Genomic DNA, 18,551 nt, shown 5'->3' on the forward strand with positions numbered 1-18,551 from the left:
GGCCATATACAGGTTGTGCAATATTATTTCCTTAAAATGTTTTTGAGTTTGTCTTTAAAACTAATCCTTTAATAAGGCTCGAAATTGCATATAAAAGATCAAACGTGCTTATATTGACGAAAATGCGATAGAAAACCCCTATTTCTGATGGTGTGTGCGACCTTGAGATGTAAACGTCCGCCGCTAGAAAATAAAGCCCTATAATTCAAACATTGTGTGGCGTATTAAAACCAAATAGAGCCTTTAGATAATCAGAATTTCAACCAGACTGATAGCGATGACAATTACCCGGCAATGACTATGGTGCCGAATGTTTCAAATGCCGAATTTTACCCCGGGTTGGGGCACATTCGGCGAATTTGACTTTTTTTACAAAACTGTAAAATTTTTTAACTAATACTATTTTTATATATCTTTTTGGTACTATTTTTCATAATTAAGTGTCAGAGGACAATAATCAGCCATATAGTTGTTATATATGTTGAATATGTACTGAGATATAGAGCTCTAAAAAAAAGTGCCGAAGGTGCCCCAGTCTCCCCTACATTATTCAATAAATGAATAAAACTATTATCGATTCAATACATATTGAAGTAGGAAATTAAATATTCTAATGTAAGTTCAATATTATATTTCCAAAATGATTGCATGATTTACTCCCATAATATTACATTTGAGAACAGTCAATCATCTACCCACATATTCTGCTGCATACCCTTAACAAGGGCTGGATATTGAATCAACAAATTTCAATCAAGTTCAATGAAAAACTATGCACATTTATTCAGTATGCCTTAGTTTGCTTACAGAAAATGCTTGGAAGCATTCTCAATTTTCAAAAACTTTGTTATTGTCTTTCTTTAAAGAGTTCGTGGTAATTTTTAAAAAGGAAACATAATTAGTTTCTTCTTTTGTGGTGAATATTCAGAGAATAGGAAATGCTGTTGGAAAATTGTTCATGTCCTTAGCTTGTATTTTAAATAAGTAGTAAGAAAAGTATAAAGTTAGTTTGGTGCATTGGAGTGATAGATATTACGTTGCCTTGTTGTTCCATTGTTAACGCTTCATGGCATAAGTAAACAACTACACAACGGCAACGATATCTTCATAGTGTTGTGCAGCCACACTATTGCAAAACGAATCCTGATCATAATTAATATGCATACCATAAATTCACTTCGTCCTCACATTTATGACTTTTTCATTATATCTCATTTTCCTTTTTAATGTCCTTTGAATTGCGTGCGAATAGCAACCAAGGAAAAGTACTTAAAACCGAGCGCAGTGCGTTTTATTTTCAGTCTAGCATCATGTTCAATACAAATTGTTGGCTAATTGAAAAGTTTAGTTTTACGTTGTTCTACGTCATTGTCGTCGCCACCAACTATAATGGTTTCTGTGTAATCATGAAGGAATGTATTTTATATTTGCTTGTGCAGAGCGAAATTGGTTTATGTTTTTATTAAAAGTGCGTCACGTGACATTACACAAAATTGTTGTGCCCTTCACTATAAGGTGCAGAGTATATGCAAATTGTAATTACGATATGGTAAATTCTCCCTGAAGACTTCAATTCAGTTCATATACTCATTTTATACTCATTCGACGCCTCTGTCTATCCGTTGAAAAACATAATAGAATATATACCGTATTCAGTTTTGTAAACTTTTCTAGAAAAACAAGATTTGCCTGAGAACCTAAACCAGGCTTAAACCACTTTCAAAATAAACGACTCATATACGGGTTTGTACATATACTTTCAAGTAACGATCAGTATGTCTTTGGTGGAGGTTATAAAAATTTCGGGACGACCGAACTTAACGCCTGTTCATTTATTGTTGAGGTTTTTTAATTATTAGTATATCACCTAAATTATGAACATTTTTTGCAAAGCTTCACTTATGTTTATTATCCTCTATATAAATATCCTACCAATTTTTGATAACATCGGAGGTTTTTGCCACACTACCCCAAACTCATTCGCTGTAGTATATGCCCAATTTGGACTTTCATTTCAAGTAACTGTCAGTATACCTATAAAGGAATCCAAAGTTCGGCCTGGCCGAACTTAACGTTCTTTTCACATATTTAATATGGTAGTGACATAGGCATAGATTTTTTACGACGTCATGAAATTTTGCATATATGATGGGTACTGGTCAAAGAAGACCCCTATTGTTTATACCTTTCACCACACTGTGGTACAGGGTATTATGTCTTTGTGCGTATGTTTGTAATAGGCAAAATGAAACGAGATAGAATCACTTTCTGAGTCGATTTATGCATGTCCGTCCGTCTGTCTGTCCATCTTTAATTGTAAACAAAGTACAGGTCGCATTTATGATCCGATTTGGATAAAATTTGGCACAGGACACTTATTTGGCCCAAGGACGAACCCTATTGAAATTGGGAAAATTTAGATATAGCTCCCATATATACTTTCGCCCAAAGGTCCTATATATCTTTCGATTTGCACGAAATTTGGCATAGCGTAATGAATTAGGTCTAGAATGATGTGTGTTATGTTTCCTGAAAATCGGTTCAGATTTAGATATAGCTCCCATATATATTTTCGTCCGATTTTAATTAATATGTAAATGTAAATTTGCACAAAAATTTGGCGTAGCGTACTGAATTAGATCTAGAATGATGTGTGCTAAGTTTCGTGAACATCGGTTTAGATTTAGATATATCTAAATATTTTTTTCTTCCGATTTTATGTAAATTGTGCACTAAAGACCCAAAGTTTGTCCGATTGCCACACAATTTTGTACAATGAACTGTAGTTAATATAAGTTGATCTCTGGCAAGTCTCTTTCATTCATCTGTTGAATATACCCAAAGTGGTGAAGGGTATCATATAGTCGGCCCCGTCCGACTTTACTACTTTCCTTACTGGTTTTGGTAATGATCCGTTAATATTTACGGGATGTAATTGACCAAATATTAAATTTTTGTACGTTTTTATGGTGGCTCTAGAATCCACAATTATGACGCGAACACGACGAAATTTTACACAGGGAAGGGAATCTGGCCAAAGAATATGAATAACAAATAAGAGGGTCAAATGGACCCAGAAGTTTGTGTGAATAATTGCAAAATGTGTATTCTATGGCGTATATATTTATTCCTAAAGGACACAATTGATACCATAATTGAGTTATTATTAAATATTTAAAGGGGTCTAATTATTCTGATATTATTTAGTATTACAATTGCCACACTAGAGGCTAGGAAGGACAACGCTTATAATTTTCGCTAAAGAGCGGATGATATTTAGTGGTCTTTCAAAAATGCGACGTTTATTAGATTGCATATGTAGAATATACCCGAAGTGATGAATGGTATTATATAGTCGGCCCCGTCCGACTTTACTACTTTCCTTACTGGCTAAAAATATTTTAAATATCTGAAAAGTGTGGCTATCGATCGAATTTCAAAATTATAAAAAAATATATATATTCTTCATATATACCTATATTTAATTATTATTTAAATAAACTGTACAAAATAAATTACATAAATTATTAATTTTACCTTATTTGTCTAAAATTTGAAATATTTGGAAATCATATTAACAGTATTTTCTGGTTCAAAATTTCCCATAATATCATTAGACATTTGTTTTAAATATTCTTGTATATCATATCCACTCGAAGTTAATTCGGTTGTTAGTTTATCGATTTGATCTTGATATATAAATTTCAAATTCATTGCATAACTATTCAAATCCGTTTCAAAATCCATAAAATTGTTATTTTGTAAAACTGTTTGCATCTCCAAGGAATTCATTGCAAATGTCTGCAATTGCGATATTACATTTTGAAATTGAGTGGAAATATCTTCAGTTTTCATTAGGAAATTTGAAGTCTCCAGTTTGTAGTCTGCCAATTGTCGCAAATAATTTTCAATATTTTCTTTTTGAGTTGAATAAATCTCGGAGGTGAAGCTACTCTTCATTCCATCCATATCCTTTAGAATTTTGGAAAACTCTCTTTCACTTTGCCTAATTAGTTGTTGTGTGAATTGATGGAATTGGGCCATTGCCAGGGCAAAGAGTTGTTGTCGTTTCATTTGCTCCAAATTGTCTAACATGTTAGTGGGATCGCCTATGGGTAGTTTGGCAAAATTTCCTGGCAATTGCATGGGTTGAGACTTTAATGGAAAATTGGAAAGTACCGAGACAGGAGTTTCATTCGGGATCTCAGAATCAGTTAAAATATTTTCCTCCACGTCCACATCATTGGCTTCAAGAGTTGTGGAAATGTCTTCGGTGTTCACATTAAGCTCTGATAATGAGTTGGATATTGGTATAGCTTTTGATATCTATAAAATAATCAAAAACCAAATTTTATAGTTTCGAATCTCTTAAATAAATTGTCCATATTACCTGTAGTATCATTATGGTTGTCATTATTATTTTAAACATTGTCAAATGCTCGTTGCTGTGCTGTACTATGTTATTGTTGGTATTTTTGCAATTCTAATTTCTATCGACTTCGTTTCACTATTTATAGGCCCATCTTCCACCGATATCTATCTTGTTCGATTGCATTCTATTGGGGTCTAGGTTATTTTTACCCTTATCTATTTTATGATTTCAAAGTTTTTTCCTTATCTTTTGCAATAGCTAAGGTCAAGAATTTTGTTTTTCACTTTGTGAGGGTAGGTGTACTTCTTTACATATGAACAATGAATAGTACATGTTATGCGAAAAAAGTAATAAACTTCCGGTTGTTTTTATGTTAGCGGAAGCGTTGCTAATAATTTTATGTGACATTATTATAGGAAATATTTTATTGTTTTTCTAATTAATAAAGGAAATTGTATGACACACAACGGCCTACATTATTAATAAGTTTATTTGTTAGAAAACAAATGAATACTGATTTTTATTGATTTATTTCTTATTCACGTTGGCTTGTCAAGGTTTATAGTAATATTCATAACTAAGGAAAGGAAAACAAATGCTAGAAATGGATGTAAAAAGTGTAATAAATCAAACTACTGTATTTTAATGAAAGGCTATTAAAATAACATCTTTGGAATTTTAGCAGATATACTTTGCACAATATTAACATATTTGCGCTAATCTGTATACGAAACGGTTTCAACTAAACGCAACACATATCTTCAATCCAGAATTGGTTGTGTGCGATAAATATCGTTTCTACTTTGTTAACTTTTAAATCATTGAAATATTCATATTTCAGGTGCGGTTACATTTCAGTTCAGCTTGAACAGTCATAACGAAAATAAATAATATAGTGTTCATATTAGGAACCGAAAGCATTAATAGTTTTTGAGTAACCACATGCGCCAGTCGTAAACGCGTTTTATGTTTTTAGAAGTCTTTGCGCCTTCAGATTACTCTTCAATAATTCGGCCATACCTGTGGTGCATATACTCTGCGTATCATAACTATAGACGCACCCATAATTCAATTGGTATTTTAGTTGACAAATAAAATGGACCCATTAAGTCATTGTTCACAATAAAACGATCAAAAACACATATTATTCAACAAAAATAATGAATTTATTCTTTATGGTTTCGCCGAATTCTGCACTTTCAAAATTGCTGGTGTTGCATAACTATAGACGCACTTTTACAAAATTAGAAAAAAATTATTTTTTAAAACTTAAATAAAATAAAATAACTTTTATAAATAATGGGTAGGGCCTCCCTTATTTTGAATAAGTTCAAAAATTTTATCCATCACACTGTTGATCAAAATTATTCGCAAGTCTTCATCGATTGACCGCCATTCATCGAAAATCACTTCTTGGAGGTAAAATACAGTTTGGTATTGGAGGTTTTCTGCATAGACACGATGAGTCAAGATTCCACACATGTTCTCGATCGGATTCTGGTCGGAAATTTTAATATTTTTCGATTTTAACCATACTTGAGTATGGCGACTTTTATGAACTGGTGCGTTGTCCTGCTAAAAAACGAGTCCTTGATTGTTGCTGCTTTCCCAAAATGGCAATAATTTGTCTTCCAAGACTTGAACGAACTCCATTGAATTCATTCGACAACTTGGAAATGTCAAATAAAGGCTATAAAATGCTCCCAAGGCCATTAGGGAACCGCCACCGAAATATCGTATTAAGAAATAACGATATTACGGTAACCGCCACCTTGGGAGCATTTTATAGCCACGGAATGCTTTATTTGACATTTCCAAGTTGTCGAATGAATTCAATGGAGTTCGTTCAAGTCTTGGAAGACAAATTATTGCCATTTTGGGAAGGCAGCAACAATCAATGACTCGTTTTTAGCAGTCGCCATACTCAAGTATGGTTAAAATCGAAAAATATTCAAATTTCCGACCAAAATCCGAATGTCCGAAATGTCTATGCAGAAAACCTCCAATACCAAACTGTATTTTACCTCCAAGAAGTGATTTTCGATGAATGGCGGTCAATCGATGAAGACTTGCGAATAATTTTGATCAACAGTGTGATGGATAAAATTTTTGAACTTATTCAAAATAAGGGAGGCCCTACCCATTATTTATAAAAGTTATTTTATTTTATTTAAGTTTTAAAAAATAATTTTTTTCTAATTTTGTAAAAGTGCGTCTATAGTTATGCAACACCAGCAATTTTGAAAGTGCAGAATTCGGCGAAACCATAAGGAATAAATTCATTATTTTTGTTGAATAATATGTGTTTTTGATCGTTTTATTGTGAACAATAACTTAATGGGTCCATTTTATTTGTCAACTAAAATACCAATTGAATTATGGGTGCGTCTATAGTTATGATACGCAGTGTATTATGTATTTGTGTATATGGTTGCATCATGTAAACGTAAACTAGATATACCCATCGTCCCTTTAGAGAATTTCTGAGTCCGTCTGTTTAAAATTGTAAAGTACATAGAGTTAATCCCAATAGTAAGAGCACAGGTGAATAGGGGAGAGGGGGCAACTTTGTACACTTTTTGCTTTCAAGCCTCATAAATTTTTCTTATTTTATATTTTTTAGTTTTCTATAAAATATAAATGATAGGTACAAATGTAACTTTTACACTGAATATACATATGACATACTTTATACTACGTTTACATTGTACCGGATTTAGTTAACCCACTGGGTTTCAATTGTCAATTCTATTGTCTATTTGTCAAATAAATCCTGATAAAGTGGGTTAACCCTGCAAAAAGTTCTAATGTAAATGCCGTTTTAAGTTCGATTTAAATATTTTGTTACTGTTTTATTGGACGATGTCATTATGGTATTTTTTATAGTGTTTATGTTCACAAATGCATTTATTTTTTAAAAACATATAAATGTTCGAAAATTAAAACAAAAAAAATCTGACCAACATTTTTTTAAGCATAAAAATACAGGTAATATCGACGCCTCCGAATCATAGTATGCTAAGTCTGAAAAGTGAGTTTTTCAGTAGAAGCTTTCAAGGTATGGAAGTTTCATTAATCGTACGTGCCATGCTAAGAACATTTTAGCTTATAACTTTGGTTTGGATTGGCCGATGATTACCAAAATTTCAGTGAATTTAAATTAAGGACCGTAGTATCTAAAAACGTAAAGAACTTTAAAACATGCTAAGTCGACTTAGCATACTATGGTTCGGAGGCGTCGATATATATGAAAGAAAATATATTACTTTTGTTTATAATGACTTTTGGAATGTAAACAACTAAAAAAGCGTGAAGTTCGGCCGGGCCGAAGTTTGGATACCCTCCACCATAGCTATATTTACAGATACTTGAAATGAAAATGTAGGGAACATACCAAAAAGTGGACCTATACCGACATTTTTACAAACCGATTATGTAAATCATAATGTACGCCAAATAAAAATTTCAGCTTATGGCTAATGGGGGTGTATACACTTTGATACATTGAAAATGTGCCTCATCGAAATATTGGTTCTAGGCCCCATGTTTCTTCGGACCAAAACCGTTTATTTCTTCCAAACTTTGTTCAAGTTCGAAGATGGGGCATATCGGTCCATTCCTTATGGTACGTGCAACACAGGGGCTAGGCCTAACCCTAAATTTCAATATAAACCAGTAAGGAAAGTAGTAAAGTCGGACGGGCCAACTATATGATACCCTTCACCACTATGGGTATATTAAAAAGATGCATCCTAACAAAAGGATCATTAACATGAAATTTGATGAACTAAAATATGTGGCCCTTTTCTGAATGTGAATCGACTTAGATCAATCCATAAACATGCCCGTTTGTTACAATTTGACAAAATTACGAAAAATTGATTTAAAACAAATATCATTCGGGCACCCATTGGAGCCCAACTAACACGAAGTCGGTCGGAAATATATATGGACTACATCTGTACTTCTACACGCAATTTCTTCATTCTATTCTGAAAAAAAAAAATGAAGAGTTTCTTGCAACATTTAATTTAAAATTGAAATTAAATAAATATGGAAGCTATATCCAAATATGAACGGATTTTAACGAAACTTGTCACAGGTTATGTTAGGCTAACGTATGCAGGTTTTGCTCCTACTGGACATATTTTGGGTCCTTGGGTACTTTTTAAAACCGGACGACACTATATGGGAGCTATATCTAAATCTGGACGGATTCCAATAAAACTTGACACACGTTTGCCTATACTATCTTAAGTACGTTTGTATCAATCGGCCTAATGTTGAGTCTTTGGTGTACCATTTATTTAAAATCGGAAGAAACTGTATATGGGAGCTATATCTAAATCCGAACTGATTTCAGCAAGTATCTTATGTTACACAAACTTTAGTACGTTGTGCAAAATTGTGTGACAATCGGCCTACTTTGGGTCTTAAAATCGGACAAATTTCAGGAAACTTTACACACTCGTTCCAGACTCAAATCTGTACGATATGCCAAATTTTGTGCAAATCGAAAGATATATAGGGACTTTGGTACATCATTTATATTAAATCGGGCGAAAATATATATGGAAGCTATATCTAAATCTAAACCGATTTTCACGAAATTTAACACACATCGTTCTGGAGTTTATTCAGCACTCTATTCCAAATTTCGTGCAAATCGAAGGATATATAAGGACTTTGGTACACCATTTACAATAAATCGGTCAAAAATATATTGGGAGCTATATCTAAATCGGAACCGATTTTCAAGAAAATTTACACACATCATTCTAGTCTCAAGTCAGTACGATATGCCAAATTTCGTGGAAACTGTTGAACCATATATTGGTTGCGGGTATAAAAGGTTTTAACTGAGGTTTTATGAGCGCTGTTTAATGTTGGCCCACGTTTAAAAGGTGTCCCCTTTCCCCTAAAAATATTTTTTGCCTAAAAATAAAATCAAAACTACTTGTATTTTCATAGACGAGGAAAATGAAAAAAAAAACATTATTTTTGTTTCAAATGATTGTTGGAATGCAAGAAAAATGTGTTTAACGAAAGAAAACTGAATTATTCCTGTGGCATTGTGCACTTCAAAGCAACGTGTGTAGTGCACGTCAACTGAAATCTACAAAATCTACATTTGGAATACCAAACCGATATATCATATTTGCTGTATCCAATATTCCAGGAGTGGCAGCAATAAGTGTGCAAAATTTCTAAACATAATTTTAAATATTACGATCTCTATCGTCAATTCAACAACCGACAGACTTGGCTTAATCGACATAGAATAGTATTTACTTTATGGAGCCTTCGACAAAGTGTTGTAAACGAAATGAAGTGTGGAGAAAAAAATCAATTCAAACCATCAAACAATTTTCAACATTGCATGGTGTTCTATATTTAATTTTCTAAGTTATATGGATAAGAATTAATTTCCAAAATACAACCACACAAAATATCCAGTCGGTAGAACAGACGTTGCATCTTTGGTGGGCCATTGGCATGGAAATATGCGATTTGTATAGATATATGATCCAGCTTATCAATTTGAAACCTATGCAAAATTTTATGTCAATTGGGTAGACATGGGTAGGCATATCGAACAATATTATGTAAGGGATCTACATGTAAATCTGAAACGATTTGACGCAAACTTCACATACACAATTGGGTATGCTGCAGCACATAGCGCTGTCCACAATTTTTTCTCAATCGGACAAACAGTGATCATTTGGTGAACAATTTACAGGAAATCGAACGAAAATATATAGGGGTTAAAAACACATATATTTAAACAATTCATGTCATTGTAGCCTCAATTTGGTACGTTGTGTACAATTTCATCGATGTTTGGTGTACCATTTATATCAAATTGGACGAAATATGTATATATATATATATATATATATATGGGAGATATATCTCAATCTGAACCGATTTTCACCAATTTCAGTATGGTTCTTCCTTGGGCGAAATAAAAAAAAAGCTGCGACAAATTTCATCCAATTTGTTTACAATTGCACAGGGACAGGTAGTCGGACGGACATGAATATATCGACTCAGAAAGTGATTCTATGCATATTCTAAAAGGGAACCATGGGTCTATCTCGTTTTCTTTTGCCTGTTACAAACATATACACAATCACATAATACCCAGTAACACAGTGTGGCGAAGGATATAAAAACGTAGCTGTGAATTGAAATTTGAAATGAAAATTATGGACATTTTTTTGCATTATGATTTGTGATTTATTTACAAAAAAAACTTTCATACCACGCTGACGTTTGACTTAACTAAATTTCTAAATATTTCCAAACATTTCATTTGTCTTCTTAGATTTACAATGTCTACGAGTTAGACAAGGAATTGCTTTTTATCATGATTTAACCTAATATGTATAACAATAAATGACAATATCAGCCTAATTTCCATTCCCCTTGGAGTAAATTTACCACAAAGACATGTGTGTGCCAGAAATTAATTACAAAGGCTGTCACATTTTACTGGCTCATTAAATTTGATGGCATGTGAACTCCTGGGGATATAACCGAATTGGGGGGACAATATCACATATTTAATACGTTTATTTCTATTTGCCACCATGTAAGATAATCGTTCATGCAAATATAAGGTAGGGTACGCAATGTGATTTGGCATTTCATTTGTAACTTTGGCGTTTTTTATTCCATCATTAGAAAACCAACCTAACAACCTGTTCCTAAGCATTGTATCTATAATTTTTGTATCGATAGGGAATTATACAAAAATTAGTCCCTAAATTTGTATACACAAAACAAAAACCGCTATACTTGGGGTCTATTTTCAATTTTTGTTTGCTTTTAAATTTGGGGAGTTATTTCATTATAAAACCAGTAAGGAAAGCAATAAAGTCGGACTGAGCCGACTATATGATACCCTTCACCACTTTGGGTATATTCTACATATGTATCATAACAGACCTCGCCTTTTCGAAGGAACATTGAAATAAAATAAAAAAAAAACTTAAAAATTTGATCTTTATTTATTTGTTACACATGCCATTCTGCAACACGAATAACACGAATAGGTCGAAATTATGTATGGAAACTATGCTATCTAAATCTGAACAGATTTCAGGGAGACTTGCCCGCGATTAATTTATATTTATTTCAGTACGTTGTCCAATCGGCCTAGCTATGGGTCCTTAGGTCACCATGTACTTAAAATCGGAGGAAAATATATATAAATTTGAATCGATTTCAAGAAACCTTGACACACGTAAGGTTATACTAACCTAAGTACTTTGTACACAATTGTGTGCCAATCAGCCGAACATTGGCGCTTTAGTGAGCAATTTACATAAAATCGGAAGAAAATATATGTGGGAGCTATATCTAAATCTGAACCGATTTTCACGAAGCATAGCACACATCATTCTAGACATAATTCAGTACGCTACGCCAAAATTCGTACAAATCGAATGATTTTCTGATACTTTGGAGTACTATTTACATTAAATCGGACGAAAATATATACGGGAGCTATATCTAAATTTGAACCGATTTTTTCCAATTTCAATAGGGTTCGTCCTTGGGCCAAATATGTGAAACTATATATGGGAGCTATATCTAAATCAGAACCGATTTCAACCAGCAATCTATACCTACTTCAATACTCTGTGCAAAATTTTGTCTCAATCGGGCAAATATTGGGAGTTTGGTGCAACATTTACTTAAAATCGGACGAAACTATATATGGGAGCTATATCTAAATCTGAACCGATTTCAACAAAACTTAGCACACATCAATCTAGACCTAATTCAATACCCTCTGCGAAATTTTGTCTCAATCGGACCAATATTGAGAGTTTGGTGCACTATTTACCTAAAATCGAGGAAACTATATACGGGAGCTATATCTAAATCTGAACCGATTTTCTCCAATTTCAATAGGGTTCGTCCTTGGGCCAAAAAAGTGACATGTAACAAATTTCATCCAAATCGAATCACAAATGCGACCTGTACTTTGTTCACAAAAATACATGGCCGGACGGACGGACAAACGGACATGCATAAATCGACTTTAAAAGAGATTCTATGTATGTTCTCAAGGTGAAGGGTATAAATATTCAAGGGCTCTAATGCACCAATTCTTTTTAGTTGGAGTCCCTCGATCACGAAAATACCTTTGGTTTTTTAAACCATTCACCACACTGTGGTACAGGGTATTATGTCTTTGTGCAAATGTTTGTAACGGACAAAAGAAACCGAGATAGACACATGGTTCCTCAGAATATGCGTAGAATCACTTTTTAAGTCGAGTTCTGTATGTCCGTCCATCTGTCTGTCCATGTTAAATTGTAAACAAAGTACAGGTCGCATTTTTGATTCGAATTGGATGAAATTCGGCACAGCTCATTTATTTCGCCGAAGTACGAACCCTATTGAAGTTGTGAACCAGTAAGGAAAGTAGTAAAGTCGGACGGGGCCGACTTTATGATACCCTTCACCACTTCGGGTATATTCAAGAGATGAATCCTAAGAGACGACGCATTTTTAAAGGAACAGTAAATTTAAATTGGATCCATAAATATGTCATTCCGCAACCGATACTAAATTTCTCAGTTGGTCAGATATAGAAGCTATATCTAAATCTGAACCGATTCCAGGAAACTTAATACACATCATTTTAGGCCTAATTTATTACGCTGTGCCAAATTGCAAATCGAAGGATATATAGGGACTGTGGTGCACCATTTACATTAAATAGGGCGAAATTATATATAGGAGCTATAGCAAAATCTGAACCGATTTTCAGGAAACTTAACACACATCATTCTAGACCTAATTCATTACTCTGTGCCAAATTTCGTGCAAATCGAAGGATATATAGGGACTGTGGTGCACCATTTACATTAAATCGGACGAAAATATATATGGGAGCTATATCTAAATCTGAACCGATTTTCCCCAATTCCAATAGGGTTCGTCCTTGGGCCAAATAAGTGACCTATGCCAAATTTCATCCAAATCGGATTATAAATGCGACCTGTACTTTGTTCACAAAAATACATGGACGGACAGACGGACGGACATGCGTAAATCGACTCAGAAAGTGATTCTATGCACATTCTCAAAAGAAACCATGTGTCTTTCCGTTTCCTTTTGCCTGTTACAAACATATGCACAAAGACATAATACCCTGTACCTCAGTGTTGTAAAGGGTATAAAAATCGGTTCAGATTTATTTCGTCCATATATATTTTCGCCCGATTTATGGTAAATGGTGCACCAAAGTACCTATATATATTTCGATTTGCACGAAATTTGGTATAGCATTTTGATTTAAGTCTAAAACGATGTGTGTCTAATTTCCCGAATTTCGGTTCAGATTTAGATATAGCTCCCATATATATTTTATCCGATTCCGATAGTGAACCAAAGTCCGTACATATCTTTCAATGTGCACGAAATTTGTGCATAGCATACTGAATTGAGTCTAGAAGGATGTGTGTTAAGTTTCCTGAAAATAGGTTCAGATTTAGCTTAATTTGGTATAAAAGATTCGGGAGGGCTGACTTATATACAAATGTGTGCGGTGAATATATATAATATATAGGTCCAAATTCTGATATAAGCTTACATAAATGTTCCGCTTTTTTCAGTATTAATAAATTTTGAATTTTTTCATGGAAGTGGCTATAATTTGAGATATCGTATTCCTTGTTCCCATATAAACTTAACGACCTTTTTTACTTATTTTTATTTAAATTAAGGTGATTTAAATTCGACTTCAGTCGTTATTCAACTGAAATTTCCCCTTTTTATTATTGGCATGTGCCAACCTGTAGTTTAACTCCCAAAAGAACAGCTAAACTCAAACCAACTAAACTTTTAAAACCCAAACACGACATTTCAAGCAAAAACAACAAAAAATCACAAACCAAAATAATAACAAGAAGGCATCAAATAAATTGTAACAACATATGAATTTGCCAAAAATTCTCATCATAAATAAAAGCAACGCTAAACAGTCTGACACAGCCGACTAGGAGTCAGTCAGATTATTACTTTAAGAATTGTCATAGGTTTTTACCGAACTTTATTCAGTTTTACTTTACAAAAGCATAGGGTTAACATCGAAAGAGTCGCAATATTTCCTGTGATTAAATAAATAAAAGCTTAACAGAAAAGAAGTAAGAAAAATTAGTTATCAATAAATAACAGTAAACATTATTTTTAACAAAAAAATAATATTTGAATACAATAATTTGATTTAAATCAATTGTTACAGCTTTAATTCGCCACGAATCAGCGCTGCATTGGAACGGCTAATGGGCACAAATGTAGTTCGTTTAACCGACCGCAATTATATGAAGGAATTGCGGGAACGTATTGAAGAGGACTATCGTCAGAATTTACAAAAACGTATCAAGGCCAGAGAGGTAAGTGTTATTGTCGCAATTTATATTCGAAGTACTTGAAACTTCTTAAATATTATGTGAGCATTGTTGCATGAAATCTGCGGTTGTTGACATGTTTGGTGGCAATTTTAAACTCCGTTTTCTCAACTTCTTCAAGTGATTGCAATTTGGCTCATTTTTTGTGTTTTGAGTTTTTTCTCTTTGTGTTCCAACGGAAACCACCAAAAACTAATTTAGTGACAAATATTACGCCTTAGTTTTTACTCCGCCGTTTATATTCCATTGCAAGTTTCGTTTCCGCAAACAATTGATAGTTGATGACATGGTGTCATGGAAATTCAATATTTGATTTCAATTGGTAGTAACATGACCCTGGCGGTTCAATATGTATGCAGACTTTGTTATTTTTGTTGAGGCGGAAAGTCACCGTCTGATACATAACCTTTGCAGTGAATGTAGGAGGGTATTTGTTGTGCAGTTTGAAGAGTATAACAATACACATGAGTATAAGTTCAAGTTTACCGTATACGATTGAATAACGTTAACACATAGAAGTAGAATCAGGCTCAGTCGGTATATGTGGCTATGTAAAATGCTACACAAACAAATCCTTAGAAGTATAATACACAAAATTAGGACCGACTAAATAATAACCTTTACCGCTTTGGTTATATGCAAAATACCGGAAGTTCTGCTATTTTCGATTTGACTCCTACTCCAGAGTAAACCCCGCACATTAATTACACTGTGCGACAAATTTGATTTTTTTTGATAATTACCGGGAAATTCCAACAGATTATGGAAGAGGGGCTAAAAAAAGAAGACATGTGTATCGGCGTTTTGAAAGTTTACGTCGGGAGGTAACCTAAAAAGGAGGGACACTATTCCCCCTTTTCCAGAATTTTTATAATTTTCGAATTATGATTTCATGAAACCCTTGCATTTTAGGTATATAGTGTCTTCAGCAATATTACTGATAAAATATCGGGGAATATTTTGCTATACATCTTTAACCCTCAAGCGACTCATTAAAGGGGTCTTTTCGGTCCCCTTTTCCAGGAGTGATTGAAAACTCATTCAAAACGGGGTTAAAGCTGCTCAGAATATTCTACAGCAATGTTCGCCATAAAGTTTTACTATAAGTCTCAGAATAGACTAAAACTCAAAAATCAGCCTAAACTTCAAAAATCTTAAAAAACAAAAACTCATTTTAGGGTAATTATCGTACTTATTACTTGTTTTTACCCATTTTTCGCACAATATGTCGTTTTAGAAGGATCGCATAAGGGTTAATAATTATTAACCAGTAAGTAAGTGGTAAAGTCGGAGTGGCCGACTATAATATACCCTTCACCACTTTGGGTATATTCTACAAATGTATCCTAAAAGACGTCGCCTTTTCGAAAGAACATTGACATAATATTGAACGAACTTAAATGTGTGATATATTAGTGAACCGACTAACATCAATCCATACATATGCCATTCTGCAACCTATGTACTGTTTAAATTTTAATCTCAATCCGACACTAATTGATTATTAATTAACATGAATAAGTCAAAATTATATAGAAGCTATGCTATATCTATCTCTGAAACGATTTTAAGGAAACTTGCCAGCGATTAATTTAAATTAATCTGTACCGATTTCCACGAAACTTAGCATACAGCTTTCTAGACTTAATTCAGTACGCTGTGCCAAAATTCGTGAAAATTGAATGATTTTCAAGGACTTTGGTGCACCATTTAACTAAAATCGGGCGAAACTATATATGGGAGCTATATCTAAATCGGAACCGATTTTTTCCAATTTCAATAGGGTTCGTCCTTGGGCCAAATAAGTGACTTGTGCTAAATTTCACCCAAATCGGATTATAAATGCGACCTGTACTTTGTTTACAATTTAACATCAACAGACGGACGGACATGCATAAATCGACTCAGAAAGTGATTCTATGCATATTCTCAAAAGGAACCATGGGTCTATCTCGATTCCTTTTGCCTGTTACAAACATATGCACAAAGACATAATACCCTGTACCACAGAGTGGTGAAGGGTATAATAAATACCATATACATCCTTGGTCCCTTAAATGAGCAGCTCAGTTCACAAATCAATCAGCTACGCTTCGTGAAAAATTTTAAATGTAAGTGCATATTTATAATAACTTTACTGGATTATAAAGACGGGCGTAGTCGACTATATGAAATCCTTCAGCGTTTCGGGTACATACAAGAGACGCTCGTATGGACAATATCCTGTAGATATAACTGAATCGAATCGGACGAAATTAAATGTGTGAACTACATAGAATTTGTAAAATTTGTTTGAATTCGAGCAAAATTATGTATGGGATTTTGAACATTCACCATTTGGAATGCTGCAGCATAGTGCGCTGTCTAAAATTTATATCGATCGGAGAAACAATTATTGTTCGGTGAAACAATTATTGTTCGGAGAAAATACAGAGCGGTTATACCTACATCTGAATATATTTTACAAAATTCAATACACATTATTCTAAGTTAAATTTGATACGTTGTGCACAAATTCGCCCCCAATCGGACCAACTTCTTCCGATTTCATGAAAATGGTGTATCAAATACAAACCATTTTCATGTAATCGGATGAAAATATATATGGAAGCTATATCTAAACCTGAACCAATTTCAATCCAATATGCTATGCCATATTTTATGTTAGGGGAACAAACATAGGCTCCTCCGTGCATCATCAGTATAAAATCGGACGGAAACATAACCAATCTAAACTGATTTCAACAAACTTTTAGACTAACATACCTGCATACATTTTAGACTAACATACCTGCTGCAAATTTTCGTGCATATGGAACAAACGTAGGCTCTTCGGGATATACCTAAATCTGAACCGATTTTTACAAATCAATCGGAAAAAACAGTGAAAGTTTGGTGCACCTTATACATAAAATCGATCGGAAATATATATGGGAGGTATATCTAAATCTGAACCGATATCAACAACATTAACTTGTAGTAATTTCAGTGCGCTGTGCAAAATTTTGTGTCAGTCGGTGCAAAATTTTGTTTGGGAGTTTGGTGCATCATTTTCCAGAAATCGGACGATAGTAAATATGAGAGCGTCTGTGACGGACACGCATAAATCGACTCAGAATGTGTTCTATGCATATTTTCAAAAGGAACTATGTTTCTATCTCGTTCATTTTTGCTTGTTACAAATATATGAACAAGGACAGTGTTATTAAGGGCATAAAAATCAACATAAATTAGCTCTTTGAACCTCGTAATATTTATGCTGAACATAAATGCAGTTCGGTTTATGTGTTCTGTTACAAAATGGTCAAAATTTAGCTGAATAATCAATTGATCATGCTAACGGACTATCCGGTTTGAACCGAACTTTGTACTGCCTATTATAGTTACAAAGCCTACATACCACCCTTTGTACATCTGCCATTTGAAAGTATAATTAAGAATTCAGAAATATTGAGGGTCGTACCTAAATTCATGCGTATGCGTACGATTTTATTCACCTCAAAAGTTAAATACATGTATTTCAATTAATGTTACCCAAATACGCATTGCGTATAAAAATATAAAGTTGAAAAAATTCAACATTGACAATGCGTATTTTGAATTTTTTGTTTTTTGATAATAGAATTCCAGTCATTGAATTCATGTTTCTATACATGTAAACATTTTTCGGTTAATTAAGAAAATGTTTTCCTCCATTATTGCTGTTTTCAAGTGACACACAAGTAAATGAGGTCCTTGCGTATTTG

General features: G+C 33.6%; 1 protein-coding gene across 1 annotated transcript in view; it reads left to right on the plus strand.

Annotated features, from left to right (window-relative positions):
- Positions 1 to 18,551, plus strand: part of LOC133335692 (trichohyalin-like) — a gene marked incomplete at its 3' end in the record, with an annotated part of 76,316 nt that overhangs the window by 48,241 nt on the left and 9,524 nt on the right. The window contains exon 3 of the mRNA XM_061543994.1: positions 14,640 to 14,790. Within this exon, the coding sequence (XP_061399978.1) occupies positions 14,640 to 14,790 (151 nt within the window). The remainder of the gene's footprint in view (positions 1 to 14,639; positions 14,791 to 18,551) is intronic.

Source organism: Musca vetustissima, unplaced genomic scaffold, assembly GCF_032173495.1.
Source record: "Musca vetustissima isolate MV318-11 ecotype Yass unplaced genomic scaffold, APGP_CSIRO_Mvet_v1 utg22557, whole genome shotgun sequence".
Lineage (NCBI taxonomy): Eukaryota > Metazoa > Arthropoda > Insecta > Diptera > Muscidae > Musca > Musca vetustissima.